The 16,277-nt window shown below is 40.8% G+C and overlaps 1 protein-coding gene across 1 annotated transcript in view; it reads left to right on the plus strand.

Moving 5' to 3' along the window:
- PKHD1 (PKHD1 ciliary IPT domain containing fibrocystin/polyductin) overlaps positions 1–16,277 on the plus strand; it is a 238,629-nt gene that overhangs the window by 113,700 nt on the left and 108,652 nt on the right. The window contains exons 40-44 of the mRNA XM_057382183.1: positions 2,247–2,359; positions 3,216–3,306; positions 4,429–4,563; positions 7,559–7,694; positions 8,975–9,221. Of these exons, the coding sequence (XP_057238166.1) occupies positions 2,247–2,359; positions 3,216–3,306; positions 4,429–4,563; positions 7,559–7,694; positions 8,975–9,221 (722 nt within the window). The remainder of the gene's footprint in view (positions 1–2,246; positions 2,360–3,215; positions 3,307–4,428; positions 4,564–7,558; positions 7,695–8,974; positions 9,222–16,277) is intronic.

The following is a 16,277-nucleotide window of genomic DNA, read 5'->3' on the forward strand; positions in this document are numbered from 1 at the left end:
TCCATAAGCATTCAATGCCCTGAAATCCCAGAGCCAGCATGTGGTGCTTATGCATGGCAACATATGGACTGGGTTTAGGAAATCCAGCAGGAACCTCCCTTTCCTTTCTTGCCKTGGTGTTGAGGATCGGGAAACAGCTCAGATGAATGAACGGGGTGGAGCTCAGCCGGTGTCTCCATGTCAGAGCAGTGACCGATGTCACACTGCTGGTAATTGCATTTATTTCCCAGTGTGGCCTTCCCCACAGTCCCAAAGAGATGAGGCTGCATCCTTTTGGCACCATTTTCCCATAGTTTCATCTCTGCAGAGATCTTTTCCAAACACTTTCCTACAAAACGCGCCCAAACTGAAGCAGGCACATTGTGGGTACCACTCACACCCTGCCAGACTCTGAAACTGTGGAAGCAGTGCTGGGAACGCTGTCCAGAGCTTTAATGTCATCTTTAAGGTCAACACTTGGAGTCCCAGCTATCTGAAAGAAATTCATGAAATATTTACACTGGCAGAGTTGCACGGTTAAGAGACACTTAAACCGTCAGCCACTTGATTTTACTGACTCGCAGCGCTTACCTCCAGGTATTTGGCATGCTCAGGGAGGTAATTTCTCTCTGGAATTTTGGTTGCACGGACATTCGTAATATACTGACTTCCACAAAGAATTGATTTCCACACAAAATTCCCTGCTTGCCTAAAACCCCTGCCCTCCAGCCACGAGCTGGCTGAATAAATATGCAGTTTTTTTTTTTTTTTCCTTATGAATCATCTGTGGAATGCACGATTGGAGTCGCAAGTAAAATGTCCTGGAAATGATGTGACTGGACTGCAGAAGTGTTTTGTTWAAGAAAAAGGGTTCTGTGGCTGTGCTTTCAGAAAAAGCAGCAGTTTTACCAGGGGATAGAGAAAAGCAGAGCTTTGGGCCTCAGTACTTTGTGCCTTGACAGATGTCAGAGATCAGGACTGCAGGGAGCACACTTGGATGGGTCAGAAGAAAGTAATTGGTGTATGGAAGGTTTCACCTCGAGGTCACYAGGCTCAGCTTTGATTTGGACCATCAGGGACCAAAAAGTCATTACTATTTTAACTCAGTCCGGTGACCTATGAATGGGAGTGGTGGTGTCAGACCTGATCTTAAGAACAAACCCTCCTTAGAGCTGCAAGAAAGGTCATCTTAGACCCCCCCTTAGAGAGTCAGATGCCTCCAGAGAGCAATTAATTTTGTCTAAGGATAGACCAAAAGCATCGCCTTCTGGACAGGCATACACCTAAGATTTTTTTTTCCTAGAAATGGAGCCTAAGTTTTGTGGCCCAAACTTCAAATTTTCACACATCCAAGCAGGTGAGAGGGATCATGCACACATGAAAACATGGCTATATGGACACSACCCAAACCCAGCTATGCTTGGCTGATCTCCAGATTAAGCTGTCAAGGGCAGATTTTTGTCCTAGAGTAGAAATGTTCAGAACTCACTGAATGTAACTTATATTTCTGCAGATTATGTAAGCACCAAACTCCTAATTTTATGTCCAGTCAGACCTTATGTCTGCTTATTTTCACCTCTTGCAACACAGAGAAAATAACACAAATGTAGAATTTATAATGAAATTTCCTTATTAAATGACAAAAACTTAAAGCACATTTCCCCACAGTTATTCACTTAACCTGTTTAAAATAATACAAACCACATAATTTATCACAGGTGTAAGAAAGTTTATTTGTTCAGTCACTGGAAAATCCTCAAGATATTGTTCTCTGCTTGCTCTTGACTTTTAGGAGTCTCACTTTTTCAATAAGAATATTTCCTTATGCTCAGTTTACTTTGGGACATAATAAAAAAATCCAGATTGAGAAGGAAACCAATAAACTGATCCGTTTGTGATTTACCTTTCCTTCCTGAAATTTYTTCCTTATATAGAAAGAGTTTATASATGTAAGTTTTCCACACRTTTTTTTCTTACCTACTTCTTGAAGAATTGTGACAGCACCATTTTTCTGTAATTTTTCTCTTTTGCTTGGCCAACCCTTCTTGTCTGGCTTAAAACCAGGTGTTTTTAAGACTGGCCCAAACTCAAACTGAAAACAGGACAAGATTGGGGACACAGAAATGAGGTACCAGTCTCTACCAACCAGTTTGCAAGAATCTGAATGGACTTCTGCTGAGATTTTAATTTACATGTTTCTTAAATTGATTTGAATTTCCAGAAATCTGTGGCATTTTTTTTTCACAGTCATATATTCCTCTCTGCAGGGTAACACGGTGTGTGGTGCTGGGTATGGCTATTTCTTTCATCTCTCCCCTGAGGGATCATCCAAAGTGCCTCTCCTCTCCTTCAGCAAGAACAAAGCTCACTCCTGCACCAGGTACTTGGGGAGATTTGTTTAAAAAGATTTTCCTTCAGCGAATGGTTGTGCCAACCATAATTGCAGTGATGGACATGAAAGGCTTTGCCCCTCTTTTCAGGATTTTTTCCCCCAGTTTTGTGTCCTCTCAGGTCCTCCTCTCTTGGAAGCAGGAACAGAATTGGTGTCGAAGGTGTCCCTGTCCATGGCAGGGGGATAGAAAGAGATGATCTCTAAGGTCCCTTCCAATCCAAACCATTCCATGATTCCATGGTTCTGGGACATTTCGTGAAACAATTGCTCCTGCAGTATCCAGAAACAGCTACAGACAAAAGCTTTAATCAGTACGCACTAAAACAGAAGGAGTATTAAAAAATTACATTGTACTGAAAATCAGTAGATGGAGTGACCTGAATTTTGAGTTAATCTAGATATTCATCTAGATTTAAAATCTCTGAGAAGGTCAAACCAAGTGCTGCATTCAGGAATTAATACATTTGGGCTGTACTCCAAGCTGGCTGAATCCAAGATAAAGAAAATTCTTATCTCTCCAGTTTCATGTCAGGCTTATCTGAAGGTGATGTTGAGTGAAAACTCCTGAGCGTGGGAGGGTGTTCTGCAGTGAGAACCTCTCAGTGGCACTGCACACTCCTTTGTAGCCCTGATAGGGCTGACACTGAAAATACTCAAAAGGAAGTCTTTATTAGATGCCTAAAATCATCCATCAGTTTTTGACTTTGGTTTTCAGAAATAAATTCTCATGCAGACAACTGTTACAGATTTRAGATTTTAGACACCAAGGTGATGAATAGAACAATTTGCTCACCAGCATATGCACTGTAAAGGATCAGACTCCATGGTTTTCTTTCCTGAACAGGTATGGTTTGCTGGTGTACCCAGAGTATTTGCCAGACAGTCRTGTTCAGTTCAACAACTTCACAGCCTGGAGCTGCCACGGAGGAGCACAGGTAAGTTTGTCCCCATTGTCCTCTGTGATGCTCAGGATCTTTCCAAGTATTTCACCTCMACGCTAACTTCATCCTTAATGCTACAAACAAGCTACAGTCACAGCAAAGCTCTTGTGCCTGTCCATGTCCTGCACCTGGAGGCTCCTGTTTTAATGAAAGAGCCCAAAACTTGAAATATTTTTGCTGCTTCAGTGAGGAATCACTGTTCCTTTCACCAGTAGCTGGTGTCCTCTGTGATGATCTACYATCTGTCTGCCACTGCAATCATGGAATGGTTTGAGTTGGAAGRGACCTTAAAGATGRTCTCATTCCAACCCYYCTGCYMTGGGCAGAGACACCTTCCACTAGACCATGTTGCCAAAAAAAAAAATCCTCTGAGTGGATCCAAGCTGCTCRTGAAGATTGCAGTTGGTAGAGGATCTGTTACCTTTGTAGAACTGATGGTTTCAATGGGACTTTTTTCATTCTTGTTAAAATTTTGCATTTTTTATTTCTTTGAATTTGCCTACCATCGTTCTCCAGCTAATATGGTTCACTATTAATGAATCTGATTTTAAAAAGCTACCCTACCTTTTATTATTATGATACATTTTTGCCATTCTTACAGTTTGGAGCCTGTGATCCCGTTAATTCCTGATGACCTGACTAGTTTGGATGTGTTTCTGTGTAAGGAATGTTTTGTAGCCTCAGCCTTCCCATGACTCTTCCTCTGAAGGTGCCCAATTTTTCAGTTGGGTTTTCAGGCTAACGTGTTCTCTTTCTAGAAAAGTTTATTTGCATGAAAAGAAATAAAACAAAATTACATTTTGCAGGTTTTTGATTGTTTGTTTTCCTTGCCTAACTTGTTTTTGTGTGACTGACCTAGAATACACAGATAAATAAGTTTTTTCTACTTCTTTCCATGTGCTTCATCCAAAAACAATCTTCTTCCTTTTAGGTGYCCCTTCCCTGGCAGTRTCCAAGGCCTGGTTGGATGGGGCTTGGAGCAACCTGGGATAGTGGAAGGTGTCCTTGTCCATGGCAAGGCATAGGAATGAGTTGATATTTAAGGTTCCTTCTAAATCAAAMCACTYTGTGATTTGATGAYGATGATGRTKATTCCTTTATTTTCCTTTTAYGTAGATTTTCAGTAGCAGGAACCTTGAACTCCAGCATTTCTGGATTTCTGCTTGCAAAGATTTTGGCATTGACATTGTGGAAAGCCTGGGAAACACCTCTGTGTCTGGCAGTGTTTTAAATGGACACCTCGGGCAAAAGGTAASAGCTGCAGGAAATATTTCAGTGTCTCTCAAGCCTCACAGCAACATTTCAATAGGAATTTGGAGAAATAAGAAAGCAACCTGGAGAACAGTCCCTGCCCCATGACAGCTTGGGGAAAGCTTGGATTTGACATGGRGACATGGGTTGGTGCTGGGCTTGGCAGTRTTGGATYGATGGTAATGTTGGGTTGATGAACTTGGTGGTCTTATAGGTCTTTGAACCTAAACAATTTCCATGATTTTTTTTTTCCAAGTGTGTTTTCACTTCAGAATGGAAGTTTTAAAGATTTTTTTTAAACAAAACAAGGCCTCTGGTTTTTCAATTTTAATTACAAACTGTTAAAAGGTTTCTTTTAACAGTTTTTARCACTATGATGCATAATCCTGTATATCCATTCTGAAACAACATTCAAATGTGAAAGCAAAATCACAAAAACAAAAGCTGAAGTACTTTAGCAAGATAAGTACAAATCTTTTTCCTACTCGCAATTTTTTTCAGGATTGATACGGTCTCAGAAAAATCTTGGAATTTCACCAAACCTGACTTTTTGAGAGAAATCATAGTTTTTGTTTAGTCAAGCTTTTCTAACACAAATTCCTATGCACCCTTTGCATTTAATACCATTTAACCATGGACAAGTGGGTTTAGTTTAGAGATCTGAGAATWATGAGGGGGAACAGCAGCTTTGGTTTCAATCCTACTTAACATTTTGATTTCCTCTGTGCTCTCTCAGCATCATTGGTCCACTTGGAACACTGAGCGTTACTTTTTTCASTTGAGAATGAAAAGTACTGAAAAAAACGTAATTTTATTTATGCAGCAAGTATCATCTCCTTCCACTATTTCTTTAGGCAGCTGGACAAAGTCCTTTGGGTGCTACCAGGTTGTTAACAGATTAATAACATGGATAACAATGGAATTTTAGTTACAACTGGCCACAGCAGCTTGTTCATGATTCTGAGGTCTTTTTGTTTTTTTTTCTACCTGCTCAGTTTTCTATTGTTGTTTATTAAATTAATTTTCTCTCTGACTGGCAGAAAAATWGAGTTTTAAATGAGTTTTCTTTAGAAGCTCACAGAAAGAAACCATTTAGCAGATCTCTTCTAAGTATAGAGTTCAGATAAAATCCTGACTTCACCTGTCCAGCCTTGCAGAGTCCCARTGGTGATTTTCTCTTACAAAAAAGGGTGGAAGTCTTTGTTTTTGCTTTGCAGGATCCATGGGAGGACTCCAATGTTGCACTTGTTAAGAGATTTAGAGGCGCTCAGCTGTGCCTTGCTCCTTGCAATACCTCAGGGGGTGATTATCTTTGATTATCTYCCGATAAGAGCCTCCTTGTCATAATTTACATCTTAATGTATGTAATTCTCCCTTTAATAATGATGTCTCTTTAATATCAATTAAAACTTTATGACATTAATTTAATGGGAACACTGGATACTCCTCTTTGCTATCCCTTCCATTTTTTGGAAAAAAATATTTATAAAACAAAATTTCTGGAAATATCAGGACATTGAAAAGTTGGGGCTTYAAGCCATTGAAACATTAGTGGCCAGGCTGAGTCCAGGGCCTATAAAAACCAAGTGAAAGGTTTTTGTTAACTTCCTAAGCATTCAGCAAGCCTCTTCTATGCTCTCATAAAGCAACTCATTGTCTTTGTGGGACCATTTAAGGAGAAACATTTCTTCCTGGAAAAAAAACAGGAGTTCTGAGACAGGTGATGCACACTGCGGAGAAATTATTGTCTCAAACAGTTCTATTTCTTTAAATAAAATGAATTAATTAAAAAATACAGAAAAGAGGGTGGGTTGGAAGAACCAGAACTGTAAGAAAATAGACAGTAAAGACTTTCTGAGCAATTTGTTACCAGAAGCCAGGGTCTTCTGCTTGGCAGTGACTTGGAAAAGGAAGGCCCAAGGACCAGGACCATCATTCCAGATGTTTTGGCCTCAGACTTAAAAAGGTGATGGAACTACTGTCTCTTACAGAGGTTGAAGATAACTTCTCTTTCAAGTTATAACCTACTTATAAAGGTCCATTTCGTTCTACATTTTCAGTTGCAGAGATGTTTCCATATAGGGTGGATTTGTTAATTCATTCTCTACTCTGGCTTTTGAGAGATATTCTGCAAGTATTCATTTGCCTCAGAAGCAGTATTATACTGTCCCGCCAGCCCTTCCTCCTCCAGGCTGCTCAGTAACTCTGAGTACAACTTTCTTTCCATCCTGTCTCCAAAATCAGTTGGTAGAGGGTTGTACACTTCCCTTTCATCATGAACTGCAATTACCTCAAAATCCAGTTTGTCCATTGTGTTTCCCATCACACAATGGGAAAGAACCTTTCTGGTTCTTATAGCTCTGATGGACCCTGAAGTCCTTTAGAGCTTTTCAGAGAGCCTGGTTTAAGTGCTTGCCCCATCCCAAATCACACAAAACGCATTTGAATCAGGGTCAGATTTTTCTTAGAACAGAAATAAGAATGATCATCTTTGCAGAGTAGGAAAAAATCCCTATGCCTTGACAAGGAAAATTGGTTTGTAGAAATCACCCACTGTGGCTTTTAGGTGGATTCTTTCTCCTCAGGGAATGTGCACTTTCCTTTCCTATGTCCAATCTTAACTACTATGCAACAGCCCAAACAAAGGGCAACAAGATGCCCTTGAACAGGTGCTGTTATCACCTGCTGCAAGTGAGGAATTAAATGGGTGTTACTTCTCAGAATTTCCCAAACAATACCTTAGATATGTCCTTCAAGCCCCCAAAAGATGGGCAATAACAGTCCTGCATTCCCAGCTGCTGCATCCTGGGTGCCCCATATCTGGAAAKGYCCATGACCAGGTTGGATGGGGCTTGGAGCAACCTGGGACAGTGGAAGSTGTCCCTGCCCATGGCAGGGGGTTGGAATGAGGTGACTTTTATKGTCCCTTCCACCCCAAACCATTSYAGGASTCCRYRATTCACATGGTGAYGTTTCYCCCATTCCTTCATTTCAGGGCAGGACCTGCATGTCTGYGGGACTAAAAACCCCCGGGAGACACCAGCTCTTCATCTCCAACACATCTTTCAGGAACTTTGATGTGGACACTTGCACAGCGATCAGGACTTGTTCTGGCTGTTACCAAGGGCAGGGTGAGTCTGGTTTACATTTCTTCAGCAGAATTTCCAAGTCCTTGGCTTCTCCTCTCATTGTAAGTTCATAGTTTCCACAGGTAACCATTGATAACTGCTCTGCATGGGCTGAGATTTCAGGTTCTCCTCAAACTTGCTGGATATGGCTTCATMACTCAATTGAAGGCACATATTGCATATATTTTAAGACAAATGTGGCCTGATTTTGCACTGATACAATTTGCTCAGTGGAAAGGTTTTTTTTTTTATGCACTGCCTTGTTTCTGCATCTTCATTTTGGGAGATAGAATTTCAAGAGTGATGATTTCTTTAAAAGCTGTGACACAACCTTACAGAATTTCACCAAGCGGCTACCTCAGACCAGCCTAAACCTGAGATGAATTTGCCTGAGATAACATGTAAACCAAGCACCCTTTAGAGCTTTGAAGAAGGTACTTAAAGGCCCTTTGAAGAACATTCTAACTGCAATTGCCTCTTGTATTGTGATAAAATGTATTTGTATATAAACGAAGACTGCCCTACAATAACATCCAGAGAAAAAGCTTCAGGAGATGAAATCAAAGGACAGGAGGAATAATAAAATCTGGCTTAGTCAGGCTAAAACTRGGAATGGGACAGTGAAATAGTAACCCATGTGATATATGGACACTCCTGCCGAAGCTGACTTTCTTACGGTCCATGGGCCAATGATTTTCTGACATTTCTGTAAACATTGATGTGCTCAAAAACTTTAGCCTGCATGAATGTCATGAATATTATTTTTTTTTTTTTTTTGTAGCTATCTATGTTTCAGTAGTGAAAAAAATCCTCCAGACTCACTTTTCAGCCAAGGCTTTATTCTGCCAGGTGCCACACATATGAAGAAGAGTCAAGTATATCTACACAACATTAACATAAAAAAATTACCTTAAAAAAGGCAGAAAGGATCTATAAGAATCACTGTTTTGGGGACTGTAATTTTGGCAGTGGGGGCTGTGAAGAAGTGTTTGGAGTCACTGAGGAGGTGCTGGTAGGACCAGGAGCAGCCCCTGGATCAGACAAGTCTGAACCACAGGTGCTGTCACAACAGGGCACTGGATAAATTTGGCCTGGACATAGCACAGCTGTAGCTATTCCTACACCCACCTCTATTTATTTTCCCTGATCTCCCCATTCTGTTGATCCATCAGACATTTWTCCAAAGGCAAGGTGAATGAAGTTGGTCTCTTTTGCTCCAAAGGATTGTCTTCAGTCCCATTACATGAAGTAACCATTCTGTTTTTCTGAAATGCTGCCCACAGGTGGGTTTACAGTGAGAGCTGACCATCTGACCTTCACCAGCTCCCCTTTCCAAGTGTCTTTCCCCTTTCCTCATGCTGCCATCCTTGAGGATCTTGATGGCTCCACCACGGGACAAAAAGGAAGTCATGTCCTGCCTTCCACAGATATCCTGGCACCATCTTGCACACCCAGTGCCAACTTCAGTCAAGTTTCTGGTGCCAGTGTTTGTGACAGTGACCTTRTTTTCCACCGCATGGCTCTTCATTTGTAAGTGATTGTTTTACCTCTGAAAATTCAGGGTGGGTTTTGCKTCTGTGTGCTGTTCTGAGATTGCTGCTGGGTCTGAGCTCAGTCCCAAAACTTTTGTATCTCTGCTGGGTTCTAAACTAGGTAAAAAGTCTGAGTAATGACATGTCTTATTCCATGTTTTTGGCCATGTGGTCTCCGACACCGTTTTTGCTCTGTCTGCTTGTTCTCATCTAGAAAGTTCTCGGGTGTGGTTTGGTAAGCAACACAACCATTCACAACTGGCCATTTGCATACAKGCACCATGATTTTGGGAGGATTGCATGAAATTGCCTGTATTAGTTCCCAGTGGAGAGATTTTGGTTTGTTTTATTGGTTAATTTATATATGATCTGCCCAAGTTCAATAATTTTCTGATRTATTCAGCAAGCTGCTTGTCTCTCTCACCTTGGTATCCTGCCTACAGCTCCTGYCCAAAGGCAATTCTGGCGGTGTAAATTTGGCCTTTAAGAGGAGGCTGTGGTGTTATTCTATTTTGTCACTCTTCAAGTTACCAGGTATAAACTGGCCTTTGTAGAAATAAGGTCGAGGTGAGGACTGATGGATGAAGTGAGATCAATGACCAAGCCTCAGACAGAGATTTAGTGGGCAAAGAGCAAAATTTACCAAGATTTTCTGAGTAGTGACCTATAAAAGGTGAACAAAACACCTCAGCTGATAATAAGATGCAGCCTTCAAAAAGGAAATGCAAACCAAAATAGTTTTAATTTACTTAGATTTTAAGTGAAGTTCTGAGACTATTTCCTTTTATGATCATTTTGAGAGATTTGCCCAAATGCTCACAAAGAATAAGTGATCATGAACAGGATAAATTTCCATACCTTAACCATGGGATCTTTGTCATCTGATTTCACTGCTATTCTACTTTCACAAACTATCATACATTCATGCATCATGTTTTTTAATAAAACTAGAGTCATAATTTTATGTTTTCATGGGCACAGCTTTCATGCGATACTAACATGTATAGAAAATATAGTTCATTACATATTTAGTTTAAAAAACTTTTTCCACTATAGGGTCTGTTTTTGCCATTATTGCAGCCATGCCTTTCTTACCCACCTCATCAGAAACTTTTAGTCTTTCCTTTTGCTATTCTTTGCTTGTTTTAAGTTAAATGTAGCCAATTTAAATCCTCAAACCTTATTAAAATTAAGYCAGGCTCACAACTGAACTACCTTTTCAGTCTACACAGTTAGGGMTTCCCATCAACATGGTGGGGTCAGCCAGTGGTACAAGGCAGGCTTGAAACTCAAGAATAAAATTGTTATTGTGAATGGTAGAACTGTTTCAAAGACAAGGTAACTGTTTTTCTAGATTTAAGATGCCAGTTTTCACTTGATTTCAAAAGGCACTTGTGAAACTGCCAGTGTTTGTAGATGRAAATCAMAGAATCATAGAATGGTTTGGGTTGGAGGGGGCTTTAAAAATCAGCCTTTGCCTTGGACARGGACACCTTCCACTGGAATAGGTTGCTCAGGACTTAATCCAACATGGGCTTAAAGAGTTCCAGGGAAGTGATGAATAAAAACCCATTTCTTTGTTGTCTTAATCAGGATAGAAGAACCTAAAGAATAAATGAACAAATTACTTTATTGGTGATAGGGACTGCAGTAAATCTGCAATGTGATTCTCAGAGCTTATTCAGCAGTCAAATGTTACTGGGAAGATTTGTCAGGTGRGAGAGAAACTCAATATGAGCGAATTCAAATTGGGTTGAAGACATATAAACTTAGATATTGTCCCAAAGAACATGTGTGGTCACCCTGGAAACACTGACAATGTGACCCCTTGCAGGTGATGGAATCTTAGGTCCTTGATCTGGTTGCCCATGGTGGGGGATGTCTAATGCCATTTAAAATGCCTTTGAGCTGTCTCCCATGGCTTGTCACTCCATGGCAGARGGACAAGGATCTCCTGGAGATGCTGTGTCACATCTGGCATCTCTCACTGAAGTATCTGATYACTTGGGAAATGATAAACAGCTCTAACAATAATCCAACAGGTCTTTCTCGTGAGCTTTTGGGGCTGTAGATCTCCCAGCTGCTGTCCCAGTCTCCCCAAGCTGAAATTGTCCCGGCCTTTCCTCAGTTGGCAGCTAAGGGGACCCAGAGGAGAAATGCTGTTCAGACAGGAAATGCCACCACTTTCACTACTCAGGGAAAACACTTTCAAATTTCCAATATAAGCAAAAGGTGGAAAAGACTTAACACYTCTCCTGCTTTTCTTCCCATGCTCATCTTCCTTTCCCAGCACCCTGCTCAGCATTTCATTTTCCTTTTGAAGTACAAATCTGAACAATTATCCATTTTTTGCCATCTCAGGTTAGTAGTACACGGGCAGAAATCCTGAAGTGCTCTGTCAGAGGGCTGTTAATTATTCATGTCTGCCTCATAATTCATGTTTTAGAAGAAGGAGGGGAAAGAACCCAACCCCTTCCCAAACAGGAAAAAAAAAATCACTGGTTCCATTGAAGGAGAAAACTGTAAGACTTTGAGCTACCTGCAGGCTTTGCATGTGATTACTGTGTCTCAAAATGAAAACAAAAGTCTGCAATAAATTAAAAGCTTGGAGTGATTTTGGTTCAACTAAAAGAATACTGGATAGAAGGCAAAATAGAACTGTGTTTCGTGTCTTTCCTGATCAGTTAGCCATGAGGTCTTGGGGAAATCAATTCCCTTTCTAGTCTCTGTTTTTTTCCTTGATGAAATCGACTGAAAGATCTTTGGGTTGATGCTGCGTGGGTGAATGGAGTTTCTTTAAATGTTGCCTGCAGAGTGATTTGGGTGCTTTTGGGCACTGCCATGATGTAATTGTTAATAATTCATGACAGTTGATATATTCAATGCACCTTGTTTCTCCTGGCATCCAAARGTGGGTGAGGAGCAAGTACAAGCAGGGGTTCATCTGCACCATTGCTGTTAAATCTGGAAGAGTTAACCTGACTTAAATTTTGTCTTCCCATTAAATTGTGTGAGAGTTGMCCTGGAAGTGTTCAAGACCAGGCTGRACAGAGATTGGAGAAACCTGGRATAGTGGAAGGTGTTCCTGCCCATGGCAGGGGATTRGAACWARATGAGCTTTAWGGTCCCTTCCAATCTAAGCCATCYCAGGATTCAATGCTTAGTCATATCAATGACTTCTCAATTAAGGTTTTATTTCAAGCAAGTATCCTTTTTTTAACTTCTTTGTTATTCATCTGCACGAGCTGGGAGTCAATTTACATCAAAGATCCTTGGCAGTGTGAGAAGCAGAAGCCAGCTGTTAGCCTGTCCTCCTGAGAGGACAGAGACCATGAGCATCTTCTCTGTGCTGCTTCCAGATCCTCTCCCCTGAGCAGCTCCCAGCAGCCAAATCACCATCATGTTAAGTTGAAAGACTGTCAGATGCAGCCAAATGAGAGTGGTGAGTCAGGGAGGCTTTGTTCAGATAGATAGAGCCCCAAAAGAAACCTGGGAGAGGACCAAGATAAGGAATAAAAGGAGCTGGAGGGGGTGAAGAGTAAAACTCAATTATTAAAATATCCACCACATGACTGGAGGATGAGGGGGTGGGAGAAGGAGAATGGGTGAATTTTATCCAGATGTATTTGAAGAGTGTTTGCAATAAAAAGGGAATAGTTTAGGATTAATACAGCAAAACATGACTAGGAGCAATTGGCAGAGGTTGAGTAAAGAGAATAAAGATAGGTGGGTGACAGGAAAAAAATTCTAACAGTGCAGTCCCTTGGATCCATCTCATCTCAGTAAAAAGACAAAAACACTGTTGTTTAGCTTTCTTCAATTTCTGACAAGAAAAGAGTTAAAAATGTTTCTGGAAAAAAATATTTCTATTGTACCCTACCAGGCCCTGGAATACGAGACCTGACAGATCTGCAACTTGAATTTTCTGTGTTCCTCCATGAAAAGCATGAGAGGCATGAGAGAGTAGGGTTTTTTTGTGTATCCTGAATTTCAGGGATGAGATTCCAGCTCCAAAAATCTTGAAGTTTGRGGCAAGTAATGRGTTTTGAGAGGGGAGTCCTGATRCAGCAACCTCAGKATCATTGCCTAAGGRCAACTGGCAAGGATTGGACATGGCMATATTATTAAACTGCTCAGCCTCCAAAACACCGGGGATGTTGCATCAGCACCAAATTTAGGGAAGATCCCCTGCCTGGCAGCTGTCAGGGATAGGGCTGGTTGGTGCAACTTAAAAGCATGTMTGGAACAATTTTAATTATTTATGATAATTAAAATAAGAGTCAGTGGGCAACTGACTCTTTGTGCTGTTTAATTTAGCAGAATGCACGTAGTGTATTGACAGGTTTCCCYMCCAAAAMMMCCCWSRYGTKTWKRKGWRAAAAAAAAAAAWTTGTTAGAGAAAATCTATAGAGACTAAATTTTTTAGAAAAGARAACTACTGTCTTGAATGTTTTGTGACTCTGTCCTGAGCTGCTTCACCCAACAACTTCCAGGGAAATGGGRATCCRTTTCCAAGCTTGCTCTGCTGTAACAAAACCCTTCCTCAGCAAAGTCCAGTTGAAAGCTAAACCAATGTGTCACGTAAGCACACTTTAAAGAGGGGTTTTATGTCTTTTAAAAACGTAATTGGAGCTTATAAAAGTCTTTATAAATTTATATGTGAGAAAGTTATTGAGTAGTCTGAAGCACAGCTTATGCTATGGCACAGCACAGCATGGCTGCAGGCTAGGAACGGCTGCTCCAAATGCCACTGCTACCCATATTATCATGAAACTATGAATCTCTATTAATATTAAAACAAATTTTCATTAAAAAATTGTCATAACATGATTAAGTGACTTTCAAAGTTTCTTCACATTATGCATAATTTTTACAAGAGCAGAGCGTTAGAATAATCGGCAGCCTGGCAGCACACACGGCGAAGGGGTCTCCAAACACTCGGTGGCTGCACCTCCAAAAAGGAGTTTCCCTCTTGGTGTCTTGAATTTGCTTCCCATTTCTCACTGGGGAAACCTGGGACTTGCTCAGTAGTTGCTGTAGTTCAAGCATTGTATTGTCTCCCCCTTCTCTAGTCAGCTGCAGAGGAAAAGATTAATTTTCTTTTTATCGGTTTCGTTCTTAACCTTGCTCTGACATCATCTCCTGTGTGATGCCTTTCTGCTGCAAACCCAGCTACTGCTGATGGGTTTGAGTCTTGAAGAGAGTTCAAATTGTTACTCTAACTTTGATTTTCCTTTGATATTTACTCTCTGTTGTGCCTTCAGATGAACATCCCCCTGCTGTGGAACACCCTGACAATCACGATTCTTCTCTCAGTGTGCTCAGTCACTCTCTGACCATGTGTCCTCCCCATGTACATGACTGAACCCACACAGAGGGCAGCTTACACAGTCACTTGTCCTCAAAATCCACACTCTGAGGTCTCCAGTGGCATAATGGGGAAGGAAAATATGAAATTATTGGCTGTTTACTGTTCAATTGTCAACTCATCTGCTCAGCTTTAGAGATTTGACTTTTACTCTGCTGCATTTCTGGCATCTCAGACATCCCACCAAGAGAAATTTGTTTCCCAGTGGAGGACACCTTTCCATTCACGAGGCAGTTTGGAGTATGGGCAGCAAAACCAGATCCTGCACAGGATTATGAGTATGAAAAACAAGACATTCCCTCAGCTTGACCATTGTCTGAGGGATTTCTGGGTGCAGGGACATAAACTTGCCATCAAGGCAACATTTGCTGGTCCTAAGCTTCCTTTCCTTGCAAGAAGAAATCTGACAAGTCTGCTGGATGTTTTTTATGGTTTGGATAGATCAAAGCCAGGTGCATTAGCTGGGGCTCCCTTTCATAACCAACGTATTGATCCTAAAATCAAAGAATGATTTGTGTTGGAAGAGACCTTTAAAATCATCTCGTTCCACTTCCTGCCATGGACAGGGACACCTTCCACTGTCCCAGGTTTCTACAAACCCCATCCAGCCTGACCTTGAACACTTCCAGGGATTCTTCAGATCTTTGGGAAAAGCAGGGTGATCAAGGGGTCCCCCTTTGCTCTTTGATATGCTTGCACTGCAGACATTCAAACTGTTTGTTTACCAACCACTTTCCAGAATTTCAATTTGATTTTAGTTTTCCTGAAAATATCAGCTCGTAAACAATAGGAGCTTGGTAAATGTTTTAAGAACACAACAGACTTAAGAATTCAGGGATAGTAAACTCAAATGCTACTCTGAATGCTGCCACCTTGGCTTGTTAGTCACAACCCTCTCTATTCCCGGGAAATCATCTCAATTCTTCTTTTACTTCACCATGGTGGTGACTCAGGATCAGGGTCAAAGATCTGGTTATTTCCTAAAAGACCTTTGCAAGAAAAAAAAATCTCTGCTACTTAGGGTTCATAATACAAGACAGATTTGAATAATGAGCTTGGTATCTCAACAAAGATACACACATTTACTGAAAACAGCTGAAAATTCTTAGTTCTTGGCAATTAAAATAAAATGAACTGGTCTGGGGCCCAGCATTAAACCTGTAAAGTGTTTGTTATGGTCATAATTTGGAATTAGCCTCCCTTTGGCCAACAATAAATCTGGACCGTTGATATAAACATTTGGTGTCCCATTTGAAGTTCGATGCTAAATTGTTTCCTGTTTTTGAASAGGGATAATCATAATGGATTATTACACAAACAGAAAGCATTTAGAGCTAAACACAGCGCCTGCCTTCATACACACAGATATGGACCCTTAGGATAAATAAGTTAATGGTAAACATAAACAGGAGAGTTAATATTTGTTCTACTCCATGTTGTTGATTGGCTTAACAAATCCTTTGTGGCCCATATCTGTTGAGCTGTTCTGCACAATGCATTTGAGCTAAATTACATAACAGTTTATACAGTCACAATTGGTGAATTGTGGCTCAGACTGTAAAGCCCTATCCTGTAATCCTGCCATATTTCTAAAGCAAATTGCTCCTTAATTGAAACCTGCTTCGATATAAAAATACAGCCTTTTCAGTGAGTCATCCTTTTTTTCCCCTTACAGTTTGTAAAGGC

The sequence above is a fragment of the Malurus melanocephalus genome, unplaced genomic scaffold (assembly GCF_030028575.1).
Source record: "Malurus melanocephalus ecotype Western Australia unplaced genomic scaffold, MMel_1.1 scaffold_553, whole genome shotgun sequence".
Classification (NCBI taxonomy): domain Eukaryota; kingdom Metazoa; phylum Chordata; class Aves; order Passeriformes; family Maluridae; genus Malurus; species Malurus melanocephalus.